The following is a 25,405-nucleotide window of genomic DNA, read 5'->3' as shown; positions in this document are numbered from 1 at the left end:
TTCCCCTCAACACTCCCGTTTCCCTTTTTCCCACATTTCACGTGCACACCTGGACCCAATATACTTTTACATTTTTGACCAGGGACTGTGCCTCTGCATATACCCAGCCGACCACTCTCCATACAATCTCCATTTTGAATTTTTCATTAGTGTTTACGAAAATTCGTTCTTGAACACTGCTTCCGGGTCGCCAACTATTTCCACTCATGCGTGATAATGTTCTATAGATTTTCTACTGACGACCTTCACACCAACGAATAGAAAATCATTAGTTCGCATACGATACGACAGAATTTTTAAATTTTTTTCAATCTGACTTTTTCGTTCATAATATCGATATTGGGTATTGAGTGCTGGGCATCAACGAGTAGAAAATCAGCCGATCGTTCGCTGAATTAAAATTTTCGTACGGTTTTCTTATCGTGTATTCCTGCCATAAGACTTCCACAAAGATTCTCTATGCACGTTTTGTTTTTATCAATTGATTATTTTTGTCACATTCAGCTTTCTGGATCTCCTCTGCCTGTGTGGGACCAGGAACCATGCAGGACCCTACCACCGACTGTGACATCCTGGAGAAGCTCCGCACCTATATTCCGGGTGACAGGTATGAACAGGTGTGCCTGCAGCTGTTTGGGATGCCGGGACATGGCAAGTCCTCCCTTATTAACACATGTATGTGCGTGGTCCAAGGGGGAGACCTGAAGAATGAGGCCGGAGCTGGGAAATCCAATCAACCCATCACAATGGAGAGAAAAGATTTTCATCTGTCAAATAAAATTGTCATCACTGATAACCGAGGAGTGTGCAAAATGAGCAAGGAAGAGCTGCTGGAGATCACAGCTCAGTTCTGTAAGTGACTTTGAAGGGTGACTATGGCTTGATGAAAAAAACTAAAAAAAAAAAAAGTTTGAAAAAGAAGAAGTATTCATCCTGTGAAACTGCTTGTACATATATTCTGTGCTAATTCCAACAAAATGCAATGTTACTAGGCTAATTTCTCTTTAGGTAAGATGTTCTTCATTCATAAGAACTATGTGAATCAGAAAAAAAATGCATTATGGCCACTAAACTGAGATAAGGATCATAGAAAAATAGTTACTTATTTCGTATGATCATCAGCTCCATACAGTGACCATAATTTGGTATTTTCATTATCTACTCTATTCTTATAAATAAAAAACTTCCAACCTGGAGAGAAAATAGCCTAGTAACATTTCATTTTGAAGCGGGGATATTTAAATAAATTATCCCCTATTATATCAAGAAACTATTTCTTTGTGCTCTATCCTAAAGTGGTGGTGCAACTATTGTAAACAATTATTATAAACAATCACTCTCATATATAACCGTGATGAATAAGTGCCACAAGCAAAAATTAATATTACAGTGCCTGATTATAGAAAAGGGAATATCAACTATAGAGTTAGGCCCCTTTCACGCGGGCTTTCCGATCCGGTCCGCCTGTCAGTTTTTCAGGCAGACCTGATCGGATGCTCCATGCAGCCCTATGGAGCTGCAGATATCAGCAGAGACATCTCTGCTGACACCCGCTGCTATCCGATCCGATCCTGTCCGTGAAATCCGGACAGATGGAAACCCTATTTTCCATCCGTCTGGAGGATCGGCTCAGAAAGGATCAGATGAAAATGGACAGGCAGTCCGTTATCATTCGATCTCCCATAGAGGAAAGCTGGGATGTGACAGCTCTGTCTCTGCGGAGACGGACCTGTCATCTGCCTGCTCAGCGGGGATCGGCGGATCAAGCCCCCCTGAGCAAAACAGAGTCTGCCGGGCAGAAAGCTCATGTGAAAGGACCCTCAGGCTACATTCACACCTGAGCGTTTTTTTACCGCGATTTTTACCGCAATTTACAGGCGTTTTTACAGGCGTTTTTTGTGCAGGCGTTTTTAGATTGAATAGAGACCAATGGAAAATGCCTGTAATCTGCCCAAAAAGAAGCTCATGTACTTTTTTGAGCGTTGGGAGTTTTGCTTACAGTGTCAAAACGCTTAGATGTGAACAGGTGCCATTGAAATGAATAGGATTTGTCTTGTTAGGTGTTTTGAGAGCTGATCCTAGAGCAGAAAAACTCCCCAAAAACGCCCCAAAACGCCTACATGTGAACGGAGCCTTAAGGCCCTGTTCACACCTGAGCGTATTTCAGCTCGTAAAATGCTCATCTCTGAAGTCTCAAAACACTCAACAAGCAAAATCCCATTCATTTCAATGGCCCCTGTTCCCATCTGAATGTTTTGTCTCCCGAAGCAAAACCCCCAAAGCTCAAAAAAGGTACATGAGCTTCTTTTTTGGCAGATTACAAGCGTTTTCGTTACATGTCAATGCCTGCCTCCAAACACCTGCAAAAAACGCCTGAAAACGATACGCTCAGGTGTGAATGAAGCCCAAGAGTCGGTCTGCTGGATATTTTATAAGAAGGCATTGAAGCTGGTTTATAACTTTACCAGTAACTCCGTCTGGTGAGTCAGTTTGGGGTGATTGGTGGAAGGATTGCACGGGGTGTTTGCACAGGTTTGCCTGTTGAAGATTTTGCACATTGCTACATGTACTTTTTGCACATTCTTTTTTTTTATTCCTTTGATCTGAGACTTTATGAAATATGGGACAATTGTTACGGCCTCTGATTTATGGATCACTTTATTATATTATTTAATTTTGAATTCACAGTATACATTTGTCATGCACTACATGAATTTGTAGTTTATGATTGTATTTTTATATGTAATATTTTTTTTTGCTTGTGGCACTTATTCATCACGCTTTTATGAGAGTGATTGTTTTTAATAATTTTTTACAATAGTTGCACCACCACTTTAGGATAAGACACAAAGAAATTGTTTCTTGATGTAATAGGGAATAATTATTTAATTATTCCCACTTCATTAACTAGGGGAGTGCCGATCTGTGCTGACTGCTTTTCTCATTAGGCTCATTTCACACACGGAGTCGGTCAGGCTTTCTTTTGGTGGTAGTTGATCACCTCTGCGTTTTTTATTTTTTGTACTTTAAACAAAAAAAGACTGACAATTTTGAAAACAATATTTTTTACTTTCTGCTATAAACTATATCCCAAAAAAAAATTGAATTTCTTCACTTTAGACCAATATGTATTTTGCCACATATTTTTGGTAAAAAAAAAAATCCCAATAAGTGTACATTGATTGGTTTGCGCAAAAGTTTACAAACTATGGGATATTTGTATTCCATGTTTTTTTTTCATTCTGTGTGATAACCGGCAAAATCCCCCGCTGAGCAAGCGGATGACAGCTGTGTCTCCGTGCTGTGTGTGGAGACACAGCTGTCAGGTCCCCATTCTTCTCTATGAGGGAATTGGATGGGAACAGACCGTCTGTCCGTTCTCATCCGATCCAATTCGCCTGACGGATGGAAAATAGGGTTTCCATCCGTCTGGTTTTGGCGGATCAGATGTCAGCGGACATGTCTCCGCTGACATCCGATGCCCCATAGAGATGCATGGGACATCCGTTCAGATCCACCAAAAAAAAACGGACAGGCAGATCTGAACTGACTCCCTGTGTGAAAGGGGCCTTACTCTGTTGTTTGGTATACCTGCAGATAGTTAGCAGCGGTCATAAATAGGGTTGAGCGAACACGGACTGTATTATTCGTGTTCGTACCGAATAATTGGATTTTTGTTTCCCGAACACGGACACGGACACTTTACTGTATATTCGGGTAAAAATCCGTGTTCGGTCATTTTATTTCCGGGTTTTGTATGCATTGGCGCGCTTTTCATGGCGGGCTTTCAACAGCCAATCAACAAGCGTTTAACTGGTGTGCCTTAAGCCATCCCAGCCATGCCTACAAATGTATTAGTAGCTGTGATTGGCCATCTGAAGCATGTGACCAAGTCTTTATAAGTTCGAGCCAGCGCCGCTGCGTCATTCTGCTGTGTAGTTCAGGGACAGAGCACACATCATACGTGCTGGCTGCTGATTAGGGACAGACAGGCAAAAATCATTTGTGTCCGGATAGAATTGAGGGACAGGTCGGAGTGTGTTAGGCAGGGCAAGTTGTAGGGCATTTTAGGGCGAGGCTGCTGATTTTTAGGGTCAGTGTTCTACAATCTATATTGCTGTGTGGGGGGGGGGGTTTGCAGTGACCGATCTTATCAATCCTTTTAGGGGGAGGCTGGAGAAAGGCAGGTGTCAGTGGTCCACATCGATTTTGCTGTGTGTGGGGTGCAGTGAACACAATTTTTTTTGCCCACTGAGGAGGAGAGAGAAAAGTATTTTTCTATCAGTCACTGTGTGCAGCGTTTTTCCTTCAGTGCTGTGCTGTGCTGACTGATCATACACTGCTCTCACTGTGTTCAGTGTTCACATGTGCTATTATTGAGAGATTTCAAAAGTTATACACTTTTTTCTATTCCACTATTCAATATACACCCTTGGGTTAAAAAAAAAAAAATTGTGGCATAGTCTGTACTAATCTAGTTAAAAATTACAAACTTAAAAGGGGAATTTTTTTTCCCTCCATAGCCTGCAGCAGAGCTGAATGATATAAGACACTGCTGTTCACATGTGCTATTGATAAATCACACCAATTTTATATCATATTTTCTATTCCGCTATTCAATAAAAACCTTTGGGTATAAACAATTAAATTGCGGGATAGTCTGTGTTGGTACGTGTGAGATACACCTTTCCAATTTTTGGGGTGCATCTCATACTTCCGAGGATTTGAGGGTGCTGCCTGTTCCGAACTCCTCCTACTCCTCATCCTGCCTTTGGGGGTACAAAAAATAGTAATTGGGGCCTAGTGTGGTTCTGTACGTGTGAGATACATACACTTTTTTTGATAATATTTTCTATTCCGCTATTCAATAAAAACCTTTGGGTATAAACAATTAAATTGCGGGATAGTCTGTGTTGGTATGTGTGAGATACACCTTTCCAATTTTTGGGGTGCATCTCATACCTCTGAAGATTTGAGGGTGCTGCCTGTTCCGAACTCCTCCTACTCCTCATCCTGCCTTTGGGGGTACAAAAAATAGTAATTGGGGCCTAGTCTGGTTCTGTACGTGTGAGATACATACACTTTTTTTGATAATATTTTCTATTCCGCTATTCAATAAAAACCTTTGGGTATAAACAATTAAATTGCGGGATTGTCTGTGTTGGTACGTGTGAGATACACCTTTCCAATTTTTGGGGTGCATCTCATACTTCAGAGGATTTGAGGGTGCTGCCTGTTCCGAACTCCTCCTACTCCTCATCCTGCCTTTAAGGGTACAAAGAATAGTAATTGGGGCCTAATCTGGTTCTGTACGTGTGAGATACATACACCGTTTTTTGATAATATTTTCTATTGCGCTATTCAATAAAAACCTTTGGGTATAAACAATTAAATTGCGGGATAGTCTGTGTTGGTACGTGTGAGATACACCTTTCCAATTTTTGGGGTTCATCTCATACTTCTGAAGATTTGAGGGTGCTGCCTGTTCCGTACTCCTCCTACTCCTCATCCTGCCTTTGGGGGTACAAAAAATAGTAATTGGGACCTAGCCTGGTTCTGTACGTGTGAGATACATACACTTTTTTTGATAATATTTTCTATTCCGCTATTCAATAAAAACCTTTGGGTATAAACAATTCAATTGCGGGATAGTCTGTGTTGGTACGTGTGAGATACACCTTTCCAATTTTTGGGGTGCATCTCATACTTCTGAAGATTTGAGGGTGCTGCCTGTTCCGTACTCCTCCTACTCCTCATCCTGCCTTTGGGGGTACAAAAAATAGTAATTGGGGCCTAGTCTGGTTCTGTATGTGTGAGATACATACACCGTTTTTTGATAATATTTTCTATTCCGCTATTCAATAAAAACCTTTGGGTATAAACAATTAAATTGCGGGATAGTCTGTGTTGGTACGTGTGAGATACACCTTTCCAATTTTTGGGGTTCATCTCATACGTCTGCAGATTTGAGGGTGCTGCCTGTTCGTACTCCTCCTACTCCTCATCCTGCCTTTGGGGGTACAAAAAATAGTAATTGGGGCCTAGTCTGGTTCTGTACGTGTGAGATACATTCACTTTTTTTTTCATAATATTTTCTATTCCGCTATTCAATAAAAACCTTTGGGTATAAACAATTAAATTGCGGGATAGTCTGTGTTGGTACGTGTGAGATACACCTTTCCAATTTTTGGGGTGCATCTCATACTTCTGAAGATTTGAGGGTGCTGCCTGTTCCATACTCCTCCTACTCCTCATCCTGCCTTTGGGGGTACAAAAAATAGTAATTGGGGCCTAGTCTGGTTCTGTACGTGTGAGATACATACACCGTTTTTTGATAATATTTTCTATTCCGATATTCAATAAAAACCTTTGGGTATAAACAATTAAATTGAAGGATAGTCTGTGTTGGTACATGTGAGATACACCTTTCCAATTTTTGGGGGTGCATCTCATACTTCTGAAGATTTGAGGGTGCTGCCTGTTCCGTACTCCTCCTACTCCTCATCCTGCCTTTGGGGGTACAAAAAATAGTAATTGGGGCCTAGTCAGGTTCTGTACGTGTGAGATACATACACCATTTTTTGATAATATTTTCTATTCCGCTATTCAATAAAAACCTTTGGGTATAAACAATGAAATTGCGGGATAGTCTGTGTTGGTACGTGTGAGATACATCTTTCCAATTTTTGGGGTTCATCTCATACTTCTGAAGATTTGAGGGTGCTGCCTGTTCCGTACTCCTCCAACTCCTCATCCTGCCTTTGGGGGTACAAAAAATAGTAATTGGGGCCTAGTCTGGTTCTGTACGTGTGAGATACATACACTTTTTTTGATAATATTTTCTATTCCGCTATTCAATAAAAACCTTTGGGTATAAACAATTAAATTGCGGGATAGTCTGTGTTGGTACGTGTGAGATACACCTTTCCAATTTTTGGGGTGCATCTCATACTTCTGAGGATTTGAGGGTGCTGCCTGTTCCGAACTCCTCCTACTCCTCATCCTGCCTTTGGGGGTACAAAAAATAGTAATTGGGGCCTAGTCTGGTTCTGTACGTGTGAGATACATACACTTTTTTTGATAATATTTTCTATTCCGCTATTCAATAAAAACATTTGGGTTTAAACAATTAAATTGCGGGATAGTCTGTGTTGGTACGTGTGAGATACACCTTTCCAATTTTTGGGGTGTATCTCATACTTCCGAAGATTTGAGGGTGCTGCCTGTTCCGTACTCCTCCTACTCCTCATCCTGCCTTTGGGGGTACAAAAAATAGTAATTGGGGCCTAGTCTGGTTCTGTACGTGTGAGATACATACACCGTTTTTTGATAATATTTTCTATTCCGCTATTCAATAAAAACCTTTGGGTATAAACAATTAAATTGCGGGATAGTCTGTGTCGGTACATGTGAGATACACCTTTCCAATTTTTGGGGCGCATCTCCTACTTCTGAAGATTTGAGGGTGCTGCCTGTTCCGAACTCCTCCTACTCCTCATCCTGCCTTTGGGGGTACAAAAAATAGTAATTGGGGCCTAGTCAGGTTCTGTACGTGTGAGATACACACACCTTTTTTTGATAATATTTTCTATTCCGCTATTTAATCTACACCTTTGGGTAAAAACAATTAAATTGCGGGATAGTCTGTGTCGGTACGTGTGAGATACATACACCTTTTGATATCATATTTTCTATTCCGCTATTTAATCAAAACCTTTGGGTATAAACAATTAAATTGTGGGATAGTCTGTGTCGGTACGTGTGAGATACATACACCTTTTGATATCATATTTTCTATTCCGCTATTCAATCTACACCTTTGGGTAAAAACAATTAAATTGCGGGATAGTCTGTGTCGGTACGTGTGAGATACAACTTTCCAATTTTTGGGGCGCATCCCATGCTGCCGAGGATTTGAGGGTGCTTCAGTCTGCCTCCTGCCTGTTCCGAACTCCTCCTCTTCCTCATCCTGCCTTTAGGGTACAAAAAATTGTAATCGGGGCCTAGTTTGTGTTTGTACGTGTGAGATACACTGTTTTGTAAAATTTGTCCTATTCCGCTATTCAATATACACCCTGTTTGAGTGTAAAAAATTAAATTGCGGGATAGTCTGTATCGGTACATGTGAGACACACCTTTTTAAATTTGTTTGGCGCATCTCCTTCTACCGCCGAGGATTGCAGGGCGCTTCAGTTTGCCTCCTGTTCCCAACTCCTCCTAATCCTCTTCCTCATCCTCCCTTTAGGGTACAAAAAATTTTAATCGGGGCCTAGTCTGTGTTTGTACGTGTGAGATACACCGTTTTTTATCCTTTTCCCTATTCCGCTATTCAATATACACCCTTTTGGAGTAAAAAACATTAAATTGCGGTATAGTTTGCATATTTGACTGTGAGATACACCCGTGCGATACTGTTGTTGTTTTGTTCCGCTATTCAATAAAACCTTTCTAGGGCAAGATCATAAATTACAGAAATATGAGGAGACCGTCAAATAGGGGCCGTGGCCTGGGTTGTGGTGCTGTTGGTAGAGCTCCTGTTGCAAGGAGAGGACGTGGTCGATCTGTGCAAGCTACACGCACAAGTGAAACACCTTCCTCAAGTGTTAGTAGGTGACAGAACCTGCATCAGTATTTGGTAGGGCATCATACGCCTCTAGAAGTGATGATGCCAGAACACGCAGAGGCGATAGTAGATTGGTTTGCTGCTGACAGTGCCTCCAGTTCCTTCACATTGTCTCCCACCCAGTCTACTGCAGAAAGGTCAGAGTTGGCACCTGCAGCCGATGTCCAACCGTCTTTCACCTCACCCCCTTGCAAATCAGGCAAGCAGTCTGAGCCCCAAGCCATACAGTAGTCTCTTCTTCTTTTTGATGACTCTGTCAGCAGGGTTTCCCAGGGCCATCCACCTAGCCCTGCCCCAGAAGTGGAAGAGATTGAGTGCAGCGATGCCCAACCACTTGTTTCTCAAGATGAGTACATGCAAGGACCATCGCAGCACGTCTCCGATGATGACGAAACGCAGGTGCCAACTGCTGCGGTGTTCAGAATTGTGGAGACGGACAAGGAGGGAAGGGTTGAAGACTGGGTGGAAGATGATGTGGAGGACGATGAGGTCCTCGACCCCACATGGAATGAAGGTCATGCAGGTGACCTGAGTAGTTTGGAGGAAGAGGCGGTGGTCGCACAGAGCCACCAGCACAGCAGAAGAGGGAGCAGGGTGCAGAAGCGGAGCGGCCGTGCCCTAGACACTACGTCTGGTACTGCCCAACGCAGCAAGGGAACGAGCGCAGCAAAGCCAGCTCAAAGGAGTTCTCTAGCGTGGAAGTTCTTTAGAAAATGTACTGATGACAGGACACGAGGGGTTTGCACCCTGTGCAATCAGAGCCTGAAGCGAGGCATAAACCTTCTCAACCTGAGCACAACCTGCATGATCAGGCATCTAAGTGCAAAGCACGAGCTGCAGTGGAGTAGACACCTTCAAAACCAAGAAAGGTCTCTGGCTCATCCTGCTTCCTCTTCTGCTGCAGTCTCGGCCGCTCCAGCCACATCTGTAGTGATACCGGCACCTGCCACCCCGCAAACAGACGATCTGTCAGCAACACCACCACCTGGGTCACCAACCATCTCCACAATGTCCCGTGGAAGCGTTCAGCTTTCCATCTCCCAAACACTTGAGAGGAAGAGGAAGTACCCCCCTACCCACCCACGATCCCTGGCCCTGAATGCCAGCATTTCAAAATTCTTGGCTTTTGAAATGCTGTCATTCCGTCTGGTGGAGACGCACAGTTTAAAAAACCTTATGTTGGTGGCTGTCCCACAGTACGTCGTGCCACGCCGCCACTACTTTTCCAGGCAAGCCATCCCTTCCCTGCACAACCAAGTGGGGGAAAAAATCAGGTGTGCACTGCGCAACGCCATCTGTGCCAAGGTCCACCTAACTACCGATACGTGGACCAGTAAGCACGGTCAGGGGCGTTATTTCTCCCTAACGGCACACTGGGTAAATGGCGTGGCAGATGGGCCTGAGGCGGATAGCAATTTGGCGCATGTCCTTCCACCACCGAGGATTGCAGGGCGCTTCAGTTTGCCTCCTGTTCCTAACTCCTCCTACTCCGCTTCCTCATCCTCTACCGCCTCCTCATCCGGACAGCGTAACACCTTCACCACCAACTTCAGCACGGCCAGGGGTAAACGACAGCACGCAAGTTTTAAAACTTGCCTGTTTGGGGGAAAAACCACACACCATGCAGGAGTTGTGGAGGAGCATGGAAAAGCAGACAAATGAGTGGTTGCTGCCAGCGAGCCTCAAGCCCGACCTGGTGGTGTGCGATAACGGGCGAAATCTCATAGCAGCTCTGGGCCTAGCCGGTTTGACGCACATCCCTTGCCTGGCGCATGTGCTGAATTTGGTGGTGCAGAGGTTCCTTAAAAACTACCCCGATATGTCAGAGCTGCTGCAGAAAGTGCGGGCCGTCTGTGCGCACTTTCGGCGTTCTCACCCTGCTGCTGCTCGCCTGTCAGCGCTGCAGCGTAACTTCGGCCTTCCCGCTCACCGCCTCATATGTGACGTGCCCACAAGGTGGAACTCCACCTTGCACATGCTGGAAAGACTGTGCGAGCAGCAGCAGGCCATAGTGGAGTTCCAGATGCAGCACGCACGCGTGAGTTGCTCTGCGGAACAGCACCACTTCACCACCAATAACTGGGCCTCCATGCGAGACCTGTGTGCCTTGTTGCGCTGTTTTGAGTACTCCACCAACATGGCCAGTGCCGATGATGCCGTTGTCAGCTTAACTATCCCACTTCTATGCCTCCTTGAAAAAACAATTCGGGCGATGATGGAAGAGGATGTGGCACAGGATGAGGAGGAGGAGGAGGAGGAGGATGAAGAGGTAACATTTCCAAGGCTTTCAGGGCAGTCATTCACAAGGGGCTCCGAGGGTGGGTTCCTGCACACACAAACGCCAGGGACACAATTGTCCAGCAGGGGCACAGTTCTGGAGGATGAGGAGGATGAGGAGGAGGAGCTGGAGGAGGAGATGGAACCATGTTCACAGCAGGGTGGCACCCAGGCCAGCTCATGGTCATCACTGGTGCGTGGCTGGGGGGATACAGAGGACACAGACGATACACCTCCCACAGAGGACAGCCTTTCGTTGCCTCTGGGCAGCCTGGCACACATGACTGATTACATGCTGCAGTGTCTCCACAACGGCCGCTGAGTTGCCCACATTCTAACTTGTGCTGATTACTGGGTGGCCACGCTGCTGGATCCCCGTTACAAGGACAACGTACTGTCCTTAATTCACTCACTGGAGCGCGATCGCAAGATGCGCGAGTACAAGCGCACGCTGGTAGACGCGATGCTACTGGCATTCCCACCTGACAGCGGGGCCACAGTGGAAGCACAAGGCAGAGGAGGAGGAGGAGGAAGAGGTCGCCAACGCAACCAGGGCACCGCCAGCACCTCAGAAGGCAGGGTTAGCATGTCCGAAATGTGGGAAAGCTTTGTCAGCACGCCACAACAAACAGCAGCACCAGCAGCTCATATGGAACGTCTTAGCAGGAGGCAGCATTTCACCAACATGGTGGAGCAGTATGTGTGCACACGCCTAGACGTACTGAATGACGGGTCTGCCCCCTTCAACTTCTGGGTCTTCAAATTGGGCACATGGCCTGAGCTTGCCCTTTACGCCTTGGAGGTGCTGGCGTGCCCTGCAGCCAGTGTATTATCTGAACGGGTATTTAGCATGGCTGGGGGCGTTATCACAGACAAGCGCAGCCGCCTGTCCAGAGACAATGTGGACAAGCTCACGTTCATTAAAATGAACCAGGCATGGATCCCACGGGACTTTTCCGTACCTTGTGCAGAATAGCGATGGATACCAACCTTACCCAGCCATTGTTCTATTTTTGCTCTTTCTCACTCTTTTGGGGTGTAACCTCATTTAAAATTTCTGAAAAAAAGCAGTGTTGGCTACCTCGTCCTCCTCCTCCACCGCCGCTTCCACCTACACCGCCCATAGGTGTGCGCAGCCTATTGCATTAGGGTGTGCACCCCAAAGTTTAAATACACATGCATGTGTTTGCCTACATGTACATGGCCCCGATACATTACTCTCCCTGCTGGCAAAGTGAAATAGAGCAGAGTAGGTCCAAGGGAGATCTTTCCCATCTCCTCACTGGCAAACAGAGCGATAATGCTATGTGCCCTAGGTGATTAGGGTGTGCCCAGGTACACCCGGCAAACCCTGTGCGCACGCCTATGACACCGCCACATCCACCACCACCTCAACCTCCCTCCTACTCCATATGGGCCTCGTCCTTCAGAGATGAAGAACATTGTTTTATTTTTCTGTTTTTTTTTTTTGTTGTTTTAAGTTATTTCCCTATCCACACTTGCCATGCTCTTAACTACGTTTTGCTGTCATTTGCAGCACTCTAGCCCTTTCCATTGGTGTTTTAGAGCCATTTTAGTGCCTGAAAGTTCAGGTCCCCATTGACTGTCCGGGAAAAGTTCGGCAAAAGTCCAGGACACGGACCCGGACTTTTTTTTCAAGTTCGGCCGAACCCGCCGAACGCGGACATCCAGGTGTCCGCTCAACTCTAGTCATAAATAATAAATAAACCCCTCCTTTTTTTGGTTGCTTGTAACTATTGATAACCTAGGCGCCAGATCCCTTTTCTGTATAACATTTGATTTTGCCGGTGTTTACACAGAATGAAAAAAAAAACATGGAATAAAAATATCCCATAGTTTGTAAACTTTTGCGCAAACCAATCAATGTACACTTATTGGGATTTTTTTTTTACCAAAAAATATGTGGCAAAATACATATTGGCCTAAAGTGAAGAAATTTTTTTTTTTTTGGATATATTTTATAGCAGAAAGTAAAAAATATTGTTTTCAAAATTGTCAGTCTTTTTTTGTTTAAAGCACAAAAAATAAAAAAGCAGAGGTGATCAACTACCACCAAAGGAAAGCTCTATTTGTGGGCACAGTTTCCCATGACCGCGCAAATGTCAGTTAAAGTATCGCAGTGCCGTATCACGAAATAAGGTGTGGTAAGGAAGGGGGGTAAAACCTTCTGGAGCTCAAGTGCTTGAAGGGTGTATTAACCTTTACAACAACACTGCCTATGCAGGTAAAGGGTGCCTGCATATAAAAACAAACTGTGCAACTTTGATCAATGTTGAAAAATACCCTAGCTAGAGGTATAGGCCATTTATGTACCTCCCGGAAGCCTGGCTGAAAAACGCCCAAAGATGGCATTGCTAAGACACACCCAGCAGATACTGCTCATGCCCACCGTCACAGGAGTGATCCTCTTTCTATGATTTAAACCCTCTTACAGGTATATTCTCTCTCCTGTCACAGTAGCTTTGAGCTCAGAGATGCTTCCAGGTAGGAGATAGTGAACTATGCATGGGTGGGAGTTTGAGAGCTTGCTCCAATGATGGTGGGTGTAGGCAATAACAGCTGGGAGTGTCTTAGGAACAAGGCAGGACAGGGTGAAGCCATCTCAGGGTTCTGAAGATACGTAAATCTGATTTATCATGTACAACTACAAAACTTTTTTTTTTTTGGTTCATTTTGATTATACCAGGCTCCACTGGTTACTGCTATCTGCATTTGCTCAAGAGTCACAGCCATTTAGAGGGTAGAAGTGGTCACCAGGAATTTTTCTTCTGTTATCCGACTTTCCTTAACCACTTTTGGACCGGTCGTGCAACTCTGTACTTAAATAAAATTGATGTATTTTTTCCCTACAAATAGAGCTTTCTTTCAGTGGTATTTGATCAACTCTTTTTTTTTTTTCCGCTATAAACAAAAAAGAAAAAAACAATTCTGAAAAAAAACAATATTTTTCACATTCTGCTATATAACGTTCTAAAAAAAAATGTAAAAAGCAAAATTTTTTAACATTTTAGGCCAATTTGTTTTCTGCTACATATTTTTGGTAAAAAAAAATCGCAATAAACGTATTTTGATTGGTTTGCGCAAAAGTTATTGCGTCTTTTAACTAAGGGAAAGATTTATGTCATTTTTATTTATTTTAGTAATGGCGGCGATCTGCGATTTTTAGCAGGACTGCGAATCTTGCTCAGTTTAGCAGGGACCTAAGATTTGAACCATATATAGGCAGGCTGATTGTACCCAAGTGATAGATCAACCTGCCTGTCCCATTTTTACATGCGATTATTGTTTCAAGGCAGGGTCTGGCTGAAGGGGGCCCTGTCAGGTAGGCTGTATGGGGCCCCATGATTTCTATCAGTGACCCTGACACCTCCATTTTCTATCAAGAAGGGCAGCTCCAACTTTGTTCAGGCATCATCCACAGTTGCTATCTAATTCTGGACAGAGATGCTGGCTCAGAGATAACTCAGTTATGTAAGTCCTGATGACTGTGCAGTCGCCTTGATGCTTCTGACTTTGTGTATACTGATAGTCTCACACAGCTGTTACATTCCCCTATCAGGCTTGCCAGAAAGTTACAGAAAACAGTAATGATTAAATCAGTTCAGTTACTTTGACTCTCTTTTAAAGTATACAAGGGATATTAAAAGTCTACACACCCCTGTTAATATGTCAGGTTTCTGTGATGTAAAAAAAATGAGACAAAGATAAATAATTTCAGAACTTTTTCCACCTTTAATGTGCCCCATAAACTGTACAACTCAGTTGAACAACAAACTGAAATCTTTTAGGTGGAGGGAAGTAAAAATAAAATAATTGGAGGAGAGCAGGCTGAGTTCCCAGCGTAGCTAGAGAACTCACCATGTTTTGTTCTCATGCCTAGTGTGGTCAGTTTTTAATAGGAATGCAGAGGAACTGGCAGGAACACCACGGATTTCACACAAAGGAAGCAATACAAAGAGAACAGGAGATTTTCTCATACAAGTACATGGTACAGCAGCCACATATCAGGAATAGGAAATGTTGGTTTTACATATTCTTTAACTGTTGAGCAAAGAAGAATACCCCAAAGTTCTCTAGCAGAATTTGGTATTTTAGTCTGGCAGATTTAACATATGATATTCGAAAAACAGGATCTCTCCTGCGCTCAAGTGGTATGCAGGAAGGTGAGTGAGCCGAATGGTATTTTTAGCACAAAAATAGGTGGTCTTGCTGAAAGACAACAACAAGAGAAGGGCGTACCGACCTTGCACATTACCATTAAAAAAGTTTATTAACCACTTTACCACCGGAGGATTTTGCTGTCTTCCGTCCAGGCCACTTTTTGCGATTCGGCGCTGTGCGACTTTAACTGACAATTGCGCGGTCATGCGACGCCGTACCCAAACGAAATTTACGTCCTTTTTTTCCCACAAACAGAGCTTTCTTTTGGTGGTATTTGATCACCTGTGCGATTTTTACTTTTTGCTCTATAAACAAAAAAAGAGCGTTTATTATGAAAAAATAATATTTTTCACATTTTTTTATATGAAATTCCCCCCCAAAAAAATGTAAAAATCAAATTTTTTAAAAATTTTTGGCCAATTTGTTTTATGCTACCTATGTTTAGTAAAAAAAATCACAATAAGCTTATTTTGATTGGTTTGCACAAAAGTTATTGCGTTTACTAACTAAGGGAAAGATTTCTGTCATTTTTGGTGGTTTTTTTTTAACGCGTAATGGCGGTGATCTGCGTTTTTTTTTGCGGGACTGCGACATTGCGGCGGACAGATCGGACCCTTGACTGACATTTTTGACACTTTTGGGGGTACCAGTGACATTTCTACAGTAATCAGTGCTATATATATGCACTGTTACTGTAAAAATGACACTGGCAGGGAAGGGGTTAATTTTATTGGAGAGGGAGGGGTTAATGTATGCCTGGTGCTTACTGACGTGTGGGGGGGGGAGGTGACTGTGTGACAGAAGGACAGATCGGATGTCCAGCTATGCTGAACACTCCGATCTGTCAGTCCCTGTCACTATGGAGATCCGCCCGCTGTGTTTACACACAGTGGGCGGATCTCCAGACTCTATCCCCGACGATCGGGGCAGAGCAGCGGCAATCGCCGCTGCTCCTCCCCTGGCCCGACTCCCGCTGTGAATGAACACAGCGGGAGAGAGCCTCCGGCGGCGCGCGAGCGCCGCCCACAAGGGGCGGAGTCCAGCGACGTAGGTCTACGTCGCTGGACGGGATCGCGGCACTTTGCCGCAGTAGCCTCCATGTGAGCGGGGCTAAAGTGGTTAAAATCCAAGTGGATAGCATACATTATACTCACAAATGTAAGATGTATACATGCATGTAGGAAATAGGAACCAATCGCCTCCAGGGCACTTTTATACTGCTGGATGATGTTTAGGCATCCACACTGACCTGACTTACGCGTTTCAAGGGAGAACCCTCTTCCTCAGAGCCAAAAATTGCCACTGACCCACCATCAATTCCCAGAAGGTTATATAGCCGGTCTACACCACCCACATAACCCCACCCCACTAGGAGCGAAGGTCAGGAATGTGTGTAAACAAATTGGGGTATGCATGCCCCAGTGTGCAAAATCCATGCCATAGAAAGACCATCCGTTTGGCTTTACATATGTTTCTATTTCTCTTTTATAGGTCATCTTCGAGGCCGGGATAGAGTGGAATGGGATCGAAGCTTTAAAGAGGATTTAAATGCCATTCTTGCTTTAGTGTATCAGATTAAGGAGGTGATTGTTCCAGTTTTTGTTTACAGGTAACTGCATCTTCCAAAGTATGCAAAGGACTCACATCTAAACACTATTACATTCAGGGGAGGACTGGCAACCCTCGGCCTGTGGGACGAACACAACCAATTAACCTTTTAACCATAGCTCCAAACTATCCTTGATTTCAAGGGACTGTCCCTGATTTGGAAGGACTGCCCCTGATTTGGAGGGAATGTCCCTGATTTGAAGGGACTGTCCCTGATTTGGAACAAAGTCCCTCTGTCCCTCTTTCCTCCTCATTTGCCCCTCATTTTGGTCTGATCTACAGTATATAGTTGTATATGAAATACATTTTTTATCTTTCAAAAAGTGTTTCCTAATGCTAAACCTTTCATCCAATTTCTAAATTGTTGCATTTGTAAATTTCAAAAGCCAATATAAAGGAATAGTAGTGATTAAAAAAAATGTGAATTGAACTAATTATTTTTTTTTATAATTCTCCTTTAATGGGGAGAGGCAGGGGGTGTGTCCCATGCCTACATACTTTTGCTCATAGATGCTCCCATCTCAAAAAGTTGTGAGGTATGTTTGGATGGTAGCAACAGGTTTCTGTAGATTAACGAGTGCTGTGGTGCTTTATTGATTGGTGGAGATGATAAAATGTAGGTTTTTTTTTGACACATCTTTCTGCATCAGCTTACCAAAATTTGGCCAGCATGTGTCAACAAATTGCAGGTCTAACTTTGATCAATAGCTGAATAGAATAAAGTTGAGTAAGGTATCTTCACTGAGGGCCAGCATATCTATTAGCACCAAGAGGCGTATATCTCCCTACACCCAATACCAGTCCTCCTCTAACTGCATCCATATCTCAGGGGTTCATTTTTTTATGGATGCCAATAGCTCAAACAACTTTTACTTCCAAAGATCTCCACTGGTGAGATATCTGTTCTTCACTGCATTAGCCCATCTCAACCTCCACACTGGAATTAGTATGTGCTATCTGAAATGTCTTAGGCTGGCCATAGATGCCTTTTTTTTTTTCGATCAGCCAGATTCCCACACAAGTGAGGTTGATGGAGGAATCCTCCTCACTGTGCTGTTGTGTTCTGACAGCAGATCTCTGCTGTGAGAATACACTGATCAGGGGTGGCAGCTGGCTGATTGAGAAAAAATTTCCAACAGTTCTGTCTGACAGAGGTTAAGTGGTAATGGATACAGATGGAGGGAAATTCGTCCAGCCCCCATCAAACCGGACACCTTTCGTAGCATCTCACGGCAGGTTTTCATCACCAAACACACAAAATTGCTAAGCCTTATAATGATAGACATTGAAAGGAGGGGGAACCAGGTAGTATGATAGGAGAGTCCTTGAGAAATCAATCAATCGGGCATCAGGTGCCAAAGTAATGACATCGAAAGCAACATTTTCTCACTCTTTGGCCCTACACTAGGGGATGGTTGAACATGACATGACTGAGATATGAATTCTGGAAAGAAGGAATATTGATCTGCTGATCACAACAGCCAATTAAGTTTAAAGCGGAGTTCCGGCCACAAAATTGACATAATTGATTTTGGGCCATCCGCTTGCTTTTGGTCACCTTAAAAAGAAATGGACGGTTACGATTTTTTTTTTGTTTACTTACCTTGTTATTGAAGAAAAATATACTCACCTTTCTTCCACTTCCTCCCTCTGCGGCCGCGGCCTGTGCCGTCACTTCCTCTTTGCATTGATTCCTGGGAGCTGAACGTCATCGTTCCCAGGAATCAATGCGCCTGCACCGGCCCCGCTCGTCACTTCCGGTGCGGCGCGTCATCCCTCCACAGCTTCTGGGCATGCCCAGAAGCTGTTTAGCAGGGAATGAGCGCCCGCACCGGAAGTGACGAGCGGGGCCGGTGCAGGCGCATTTTGGGAGAAGAGGACACGGAAGAGGATGCCGAAGAGGACGTGCTGGCTTCAGCTGCCCACACCTGAGATGGAGAAGAAATTTTCAAGGTAAGTATTTCTTCTAAAAGGTGAGTGCGACCCAGGACAGTACAGAGGCTATCCATTGTGGAATGTACTAGCCCTGACTGTCCCGGGGGTATTTATATTGAAAAAAAAATTTCATGGCCGGAACTCCGCTTTAATTTTTTTGTAGTCCAGGCCGGGAAAATAAACTTGAAGTGTATTTTTGCTACAATTTTTACATATGTCAGATGAGCATTACTGCAATGTTAGGAAGTCTGTCTAACATGTACCTCTCTTCTGATTGCCCCAGTGCTAATAATTTGGTTACAGATGAACGATATGCAGAGTTGGAGCCATTCATCAGAGATGCCCACAGAATCACGGGTAAAGTATCATATCATTAGCAAGAAAACCTCTTTAAATTTTCTAGTTGCCAGCAGGACTTGGGATCAAGGGCAGAGGCCCTGGTTAGGAGATTAGAAATTGCAGAACAATACTGATGGTAGTAATGGCTGCTGACACCTTTGCTGCAGGCCTCAGTATCTCTGGTCGAAGACTTCATAGAAGGCACATGAGGATTTTAAAAGTTGTCTTAGCACACATAGACTATTGGTTTTCACTAGAACAACTCAAAAGTTGCACATTTTAAAGCCTTAACAGATTTTGAGAAAGGAACAGCCCACAATGGGAAGACAAGTAAAAGACCTTCGGAGGGTAACATTCAGACATTTATTAAAATGCATCCAGATTTTTTTTTAGATTTTGGGTAGAATGTGAAAGAATTAGAACCTCTGTCATATTTTTAATTGCTGGCTGTCTCCCAATAGAAAGATTTGTCCTCTTACAGTGAAGAAACTTACAGTGAAGGAAGATTCAAAAATTTGAGTTATCATTGGAACAGAAAGAGAGGGGACACTTGTTCTGGTGACAACTGTCTAAGAGGGGATATCTTATTTTGGAGAGGTTTCCTCTTACTTCCTGTTGTGACTACAGGATAGGAAGTAAAGTTATTTTTGCCCATTGGGACAGAATTACCATTGGGTGTATTGCTCTTTAAACTCATACAAAAGATAATTCCATGCAAGAAATATCAATGTAATGTTCATTATTTGCATTCCTCACAAATATATAATTTTAATTTGTTCAACTAACATCTTGCGTTAGATTGTATCTGCATTTAATACATGTTAGGCACGTTATCTAACTTTAAAAATCTCTGTAGAATCTGTGTACCTTAAATAATTTGTGTAGACATCCAAAAACCCTTAGACTGCTGCTGGGCACAGCCATCTTGGACGTTATGTCAGTCACCACTAGTCAACTCAAATGATATTCTGTAATATTCCACTTCGCTCCTCCCCAAGCTGCTATGTTAACACCTTCTCGCCTGGGAGCCTAAAAGCTGAAAATTGGCCTGGGCAGGAAGCAGGTAAAAGGTATGTAGGGAGGTGGGGGTAAAAGTGATTAAAGAGTATGTAGGGAGGTGGGGAGATGGATGTTGGAGATAGTCCAATACAGACAGTAATTATATCCTTCCAGAAGAGACCAGGGCTATGATGTGCAAGGGGGAGGGGACTATGCTAGGGAATTGACTCTCTCTTGAACCATCATATTTTCAAGCAAGCTCAAAATCACATTGCAAGGAAATAAAACATAGTTTACAAAAAGAAAAAAACACTGTAAGCATTTATAGTACTTGATTTTTCTGCATTTTTACATACCATTTTTTATGTAGCACCCACCTAATATAGGTACTAGGATGTACAGTGGGTACGGAAAGTATTCAGACCCCCTTAAATTTTTCACTCTTTGTTATATTGCAGTCATTTGCTAAAATTATTTAAGTTCATTCTTCTTCCTCATGAATGTGCACATAGCTCCCCATATTGACGGAAAAACACAGAATTGTTGACATTGTTGCAGATTTATTAAAAAAGAAAAACTGAAATATTACATGGTCCTAAGTATTCAGACCCTTTACTGTGACACTCATATATTTAACTCAGGTGCTTTCCATTTCTTCTGATCATCCTTGAGATGGTTCTACACCTTCATTTGAGTCCAGCTGTGTTTGATTATACTGATTGGACTTGATTAGGAAAGCCACACACCTGTCTATATAAGACCTTCCAGATCACAATGCATGTCAGAGCAAATGAGAATCATGAGGTCAAAGGAACTGCCTGAAGAGCTCAGAGACAGAATTGTGGCAAGGCACAGATCTGGCCAAGGTTACAAAAAGATTTCTGCTGCACTTAAGGTTCCTAAGAGCACAGTGGCCTCCATAATTCTCAAATGGAAGACGTTTGGGACAACCAGAACCCTTCCTAGAGCTGGCCGTCCAGCCAAATTGAGCTATCGGGGGAGAAGAGCCTTGGTGAGAGAGGTAAAGAAGAACCCAAAGATCACTGTGGCTGAGCTCCAGAGATGCAGTCAGGAGATGGGAGAAAGTTGTAGAAAGTCAACCATCACTGCAGCCCTCCACCAGTCAGGGCTTTATGGCAGAGTTGCCCGACGGAAGCCTCTCCTCAGTGTAAGACACATGAAAGCCTGCATGGAGTTTGCTAAAAAACACCTGAAGGACTCCAAGATGGTGAGAAATAAGATTCTCTGGTCTGATGAGACCAAAATAGAACTTTTTGGCCTTAATTCTAAGTGGTATGTGTGGAGAAAACCAGGCACTGCTCATTACCTGTCCAATACAGTCCCAACAGTGAAGCATGGTGGTGGCAGCATCATGCTGTGGGGGTGTTTTTCAGCTGCAGGGATAGGACGACTGGTTGCAATCGAGGGAAAGATGAATGCGGCCAAGTACAGGGATATCCTGGACAAAAACCTTCTCCAGAGTGCTCTGGACCTCAGACTGGGCCGAAGGTTTACCTTCCAACAAGACAATGACCCTAAGCACACAGCTAAAATAACGAAGGAGTGGCTTCACAACAACTCTGTGACTGTTCTTGAATGGCCCAGCCAGAGCCCTGACTTAAACCCAATTGAGCATCTCTGGAGAGACCTAAAAATGGCTGTCCACCAACGTTTACCATCCAACCTGACAGAACTGGAGAGGATCTGCAAGGAGGAATGGCAGAGGATCCCCAAATCCAGGTGTGAAAGACTTGTTGCATCCTTCCCAAAAAGACTCCTGGCTGTATTAGATCAAAAGGGGGCTTCTACTAAATACTGAGCAAAAGGTCTGAATACTTAGGACCATGTGATATTTCAGTTTTTCTTTTTTAACCACTTTACCACCGGAGGATTTTGCTGTCTTCCGTCCAGGCCACTTTTTGCGATTCGGCGCTGTGCGAATTCAACTGACAATTGCGCGGTCGTGCGACGCCGTACCCAAACGAAATTTACGTCCTTTTTTTCCCACAAACAGAGCTTTCTTTTGGTGGTATTTGATCACCTGTGCGATTTTTACTTTTTGCGCTATAAACAAAAAAAGAGCGTTTATTTTGAAAAAATAACAATATTTTTAACATTTTTTTATATGAAATTCCCCCCAAAAAAGATGTAAAAACCAATTTTTTAAAAAATTTTTGGCCAATTTGTTTTATGCTACCTATGTTTGGTAAAAAAAATCACAATAAGCGTATTTTGATTGGTTTGCGCAAAAGTTATTGCGTTTACTAACAAAGGGAAAGATTTCTGTCATTTTTGGTGTTTTTTTTTTAACGCGTAATGGCGGCGATCTGCGATTTTTTTGTGGGACTGCGACATTGCGGCGGACAGATATATGCACTGTTACTGTAAAAATGACACTGGCAGGGAAGGGGTTAATTTTATTGGAGAGGGAGGGGTTAATGTATGCCTGGTGCTTACTGACGTGTGTGGGGGGAGGTGACTGTGTGAGTCATGGACAGATCGGATGTCCAGCTATGCTGAACAGTCCGATCTGTCACTCCCTGTCACTATGGAGATCCGCCCGCTGTGTTTACACACAGCAGGCGGATCTCCAGACTCGATCCCCGACGATCGGGTAAGAGCAGCGGCGATCGCCGCTGCTCCTCCCCTGGCCCGACTCCCGCTGTGAATGAAAACAGCGGGAGCGAGCCTCCGGCGGCGCGCAAGCGCCGCCCAGAAGGGGGAGTGTCTGACGACGTAGTACTACGTCGTCAGACGATAACGAGCCACTTTGCCGCAGTACTATTACCGTACTCGGTCGGCAAGTGGTTAATAAATCTGCAACAATGTCAACAATTCTGTGTTTTTCTGTCAGTATGGGGTGCTATGTGTACATTCATGAGGAAGAAGAATTAACTTAAATGATTTTAGCAAATGGCTGCAATATAACAAAGAGTGAAAAATTTAAGGGGTCTGAATACTTTCCGTACCCACTGTAAATCGTTAGATTAGTGTAATTTGCGTTTCCGCCTAATGGTGGGGCTAGAGGCAAATCTATCTTCAACATTCTGCCTAACAGAATCCTGCATATCATTAGTCAGGATTGCTCATAGTGTTATGGTGCTGTTAAGTCTGCCTGGGCTCCTCCCATCTCCAAGAAACTAGTAGAGCTTTCTGGAACATGGGTGGGAGCTGGGCAAATAGACAGCATGAGTATGTAGCAGTCTCAGCCAATTACAGGGGAGGTTCCCCTGGGCATGCTGGAATTGGCCTATATATTCAGAGAACATGTAAACTCTGGGTCCTTCCCAGATGGTGGAGTGCACCAGCCAGGGGTGAGGGAGTCTTGCCACCCCTGGCACTTGCTGCCATGTGGCATCGGCTGGGTGACCTGAGGGCATGAAGCTAAAATGAAGGAGTGCCCCTGGTGCTTCTGAAGAGCTGAATGAAGGGGAGCCATGCCTGAGAGGATCTGTTTGTGACATCTATGAGTACAGACCAAAGATCTGTTCTTTTTGGCTACCCCTTAGTGCTAGTACAGTCAGCCAAGGGTCCAACTGAAGGGATCACTGGATAGTGATCCAAAGAGCTTTGTCTACCTGTCCTTCACTACAAGAAACCTTGCTCATACTCTTTATTTCTGCACTGCTACACAGGAGAAGTCTGCCATCTGCTCCCAGCAATTCTAGATCAGCTAGAGTCCTCCAGTTGTTCATAGCATTATTCTGGAGTATCCTACTACCAATCCCCTACCCTATCCAAATTCCTACAAAAAAAACTACAAAACAACACCCCTAGACTGGTCTATGACTACATTGAGCTAAAGTGTGTGTGTACCTGGCTGTGGAAAATACCCTGTGCCTGGCTGCTAGTGAATAAGTAAGGAATATCTGGGTAATACTCAAGCTGCTCCTACGGGGGTAGCACTACATTTAAGATGGTGTCAGGGTCTCTTTAATGCAAATGCTGTAATATTGGGCTGATGGAGGTCATTAAGTGTTGCTTGTCCTTTTATCTTCTAGGCATCTATCCAATAATTGTTCTGACCAAAATTCAAGATCATAGTACAGAATCAGAAAACCATCAAAGAAAATTTAAAGAACTTGGAGCAAAACACATCTTTCAGATAGAGAATTACACAATGGAAACCTGTGAGCGTAACCCGGAGACAAAGAGCAGAATTCTGGTGCTCCTGGACACCTGCCTGCAAGAGGCAGATAGAAAGATATCTGAAAATCAGATAAAGGATCTTTACCAAGAGTATCTAAAGAATGCAATGTATGTTATTGAGAGAAAAATGATGATAGAACTTGAACACAAAGTTATAGAGATTGAGAAAGTGGGGGCTAAATATCAAACAATACAAGCGGAACTTGACCAGAAGAAGAAAGAGAATGAAGAATTGAGGGAACAGAATCAGCGCATAGAGGAGGAAATATTGAAACTGAAAAAGCATAGAAAATCCTGCAGTGTCATGTAAGCCAGTTCCAAGCTCACTATCTAGAGATCCGAGGGTGAATCAAAGGGGCACATTGTTTTAATCCAAGGATCAGTAGGCCAGCCTGTTTCGGGGGCTAGGCTGGACCACCCTTTATCAGAACCTAAAAGTCTATATGCATAGCTCCCAACCATCCCTGATTTCGAGGGACTGTCCCTGATTTGGAACAAAGTCCCTCTGTCCCTCTTTCCTCCTCATTTGCTCCTCATTTTGGTCTGATCCATATAGTTGTATATAAAATGCTCTATTTATCTTTCAAAAAATGTTTCCCAGTGAAAAACCTTTCATCCAATTTCTAAATTGCTGCATTTGTAACTTTCAAAAGTCAGAATAAAGGAATAGTAGTGGTAAAAAAAAAAAGCACTTGTGGGTTTAACTAACTATTTTTTTTATAATTCTTATTTAAGGGGGCATGTCCTATGCCTACATACTTTTGCTAATAGGTGTCCCTCAATCCCATCCTAAAAAGGTTGGGAGGTATGTATATGTAATAGCGTGACCAACAAAAACATAGTTTGAAAAAGGTTAGTTGTGAATAGGAACTGTCTCTGGCAGCCAGTAGTTAAAGGGTACCTCCACTTTCATGGGGAAAAAAATCAGTGGTGGAGGGATCTGGGGGTCTAAAAGACCCCAAACCGGGGTCAAACTGACAAAGGGGGCGGAGCCTCGTACATCGGCCCCACCCACCCCCAACATCAGAGGTGGGATTTGACAACTGCACTTACTCTCGCTCTCATTGCAGCAGTAAGACCCTAGCTTGCCCACCAATACCTGGCTGTGCTCGATTGATGTTTACACTGCTGCATGTCCTGCTAGGCTGTCAGCAATGAAGTAATACAGGACAAAGTCCCTGTACACTGGAACTGTGAGACAAAGATTGAAATGCAGGAAAGTCCTGTTCAATCCAGGACTGTTGAGCGGTATGGGAGTGTGTAAAGTACAACAGGGCATTTACAGTGTGGTGG

General features: G+C 43.7%; 1 protein-coding gene across 1 annotated transcript; it reads left to right on the top strand.

Moving 5' to 3' along the window:
- Positions 1 to 509: 509 nt before the first annotated feature.
- On the top strand, positions 510 to 24,563 carry LOC309557787 (uncharacterized protein). The gene is made up of 4 exons (XM_082260551.1): positions 510 to 852; positions 16,574 to 16,691; positions 18,909 to 18,982; positions 23,965 to 24,563. Exons 1-4 carry the CDS (start codon positions 543 to 545, stop codon positions 24,420 to 24,422), a joined length of 960 nt encoding a protein of 319 aa, XP_082116677.1. The 5' UTR covers positions 510 to 542; the 3' UTR covers positions 24,423 to 24,563.
- Positions 24,564 to 25,405: the final 842 nt, after the last annotated feature.

The sequence above is a fragment of the Pelophylax lessonae genome, assembly GCF_965119305.1.
Source record: "Pelophylax lessonae genome assembly, chromosome: 6".
In the NCBI taxonomy this organism is placed as follows: domain Eukaryota; kingdom Metazoa; phylum Chordata; class Amphibia; order Anura; family Ranidae; genus Pelophylax; species Pelophylax lessonae.
Note: the sequence above shows the minus strand (reverse complement) of the source record. Positions and strands in the feature narration are given on the sequence as shown.

Bases quoted from the DNA above. Each gene is read 5' to 3' on its own strand.
- LOC309557787 (XM_082260551.1), top strand. From the start codon at position 543: ATGCAGGACCCTACCACCGACTGTGACATCCTGGAGAAGCTCCGCACC. The intron at 853-16,573 runs GTAAGTGACTTT...TCTCTTTTATAG, and splicing joins GGAGATCACAGCTCAGTTCT to GTCATCTTCGAGGCCGGGAT. The intron at 18,983-23,964 runs GTAAAGTATCAT...TTTATCTTCTAG, and splicing joins AGATGCCCACAGAATCACGG to GCATCTATCCAATAATTGTT.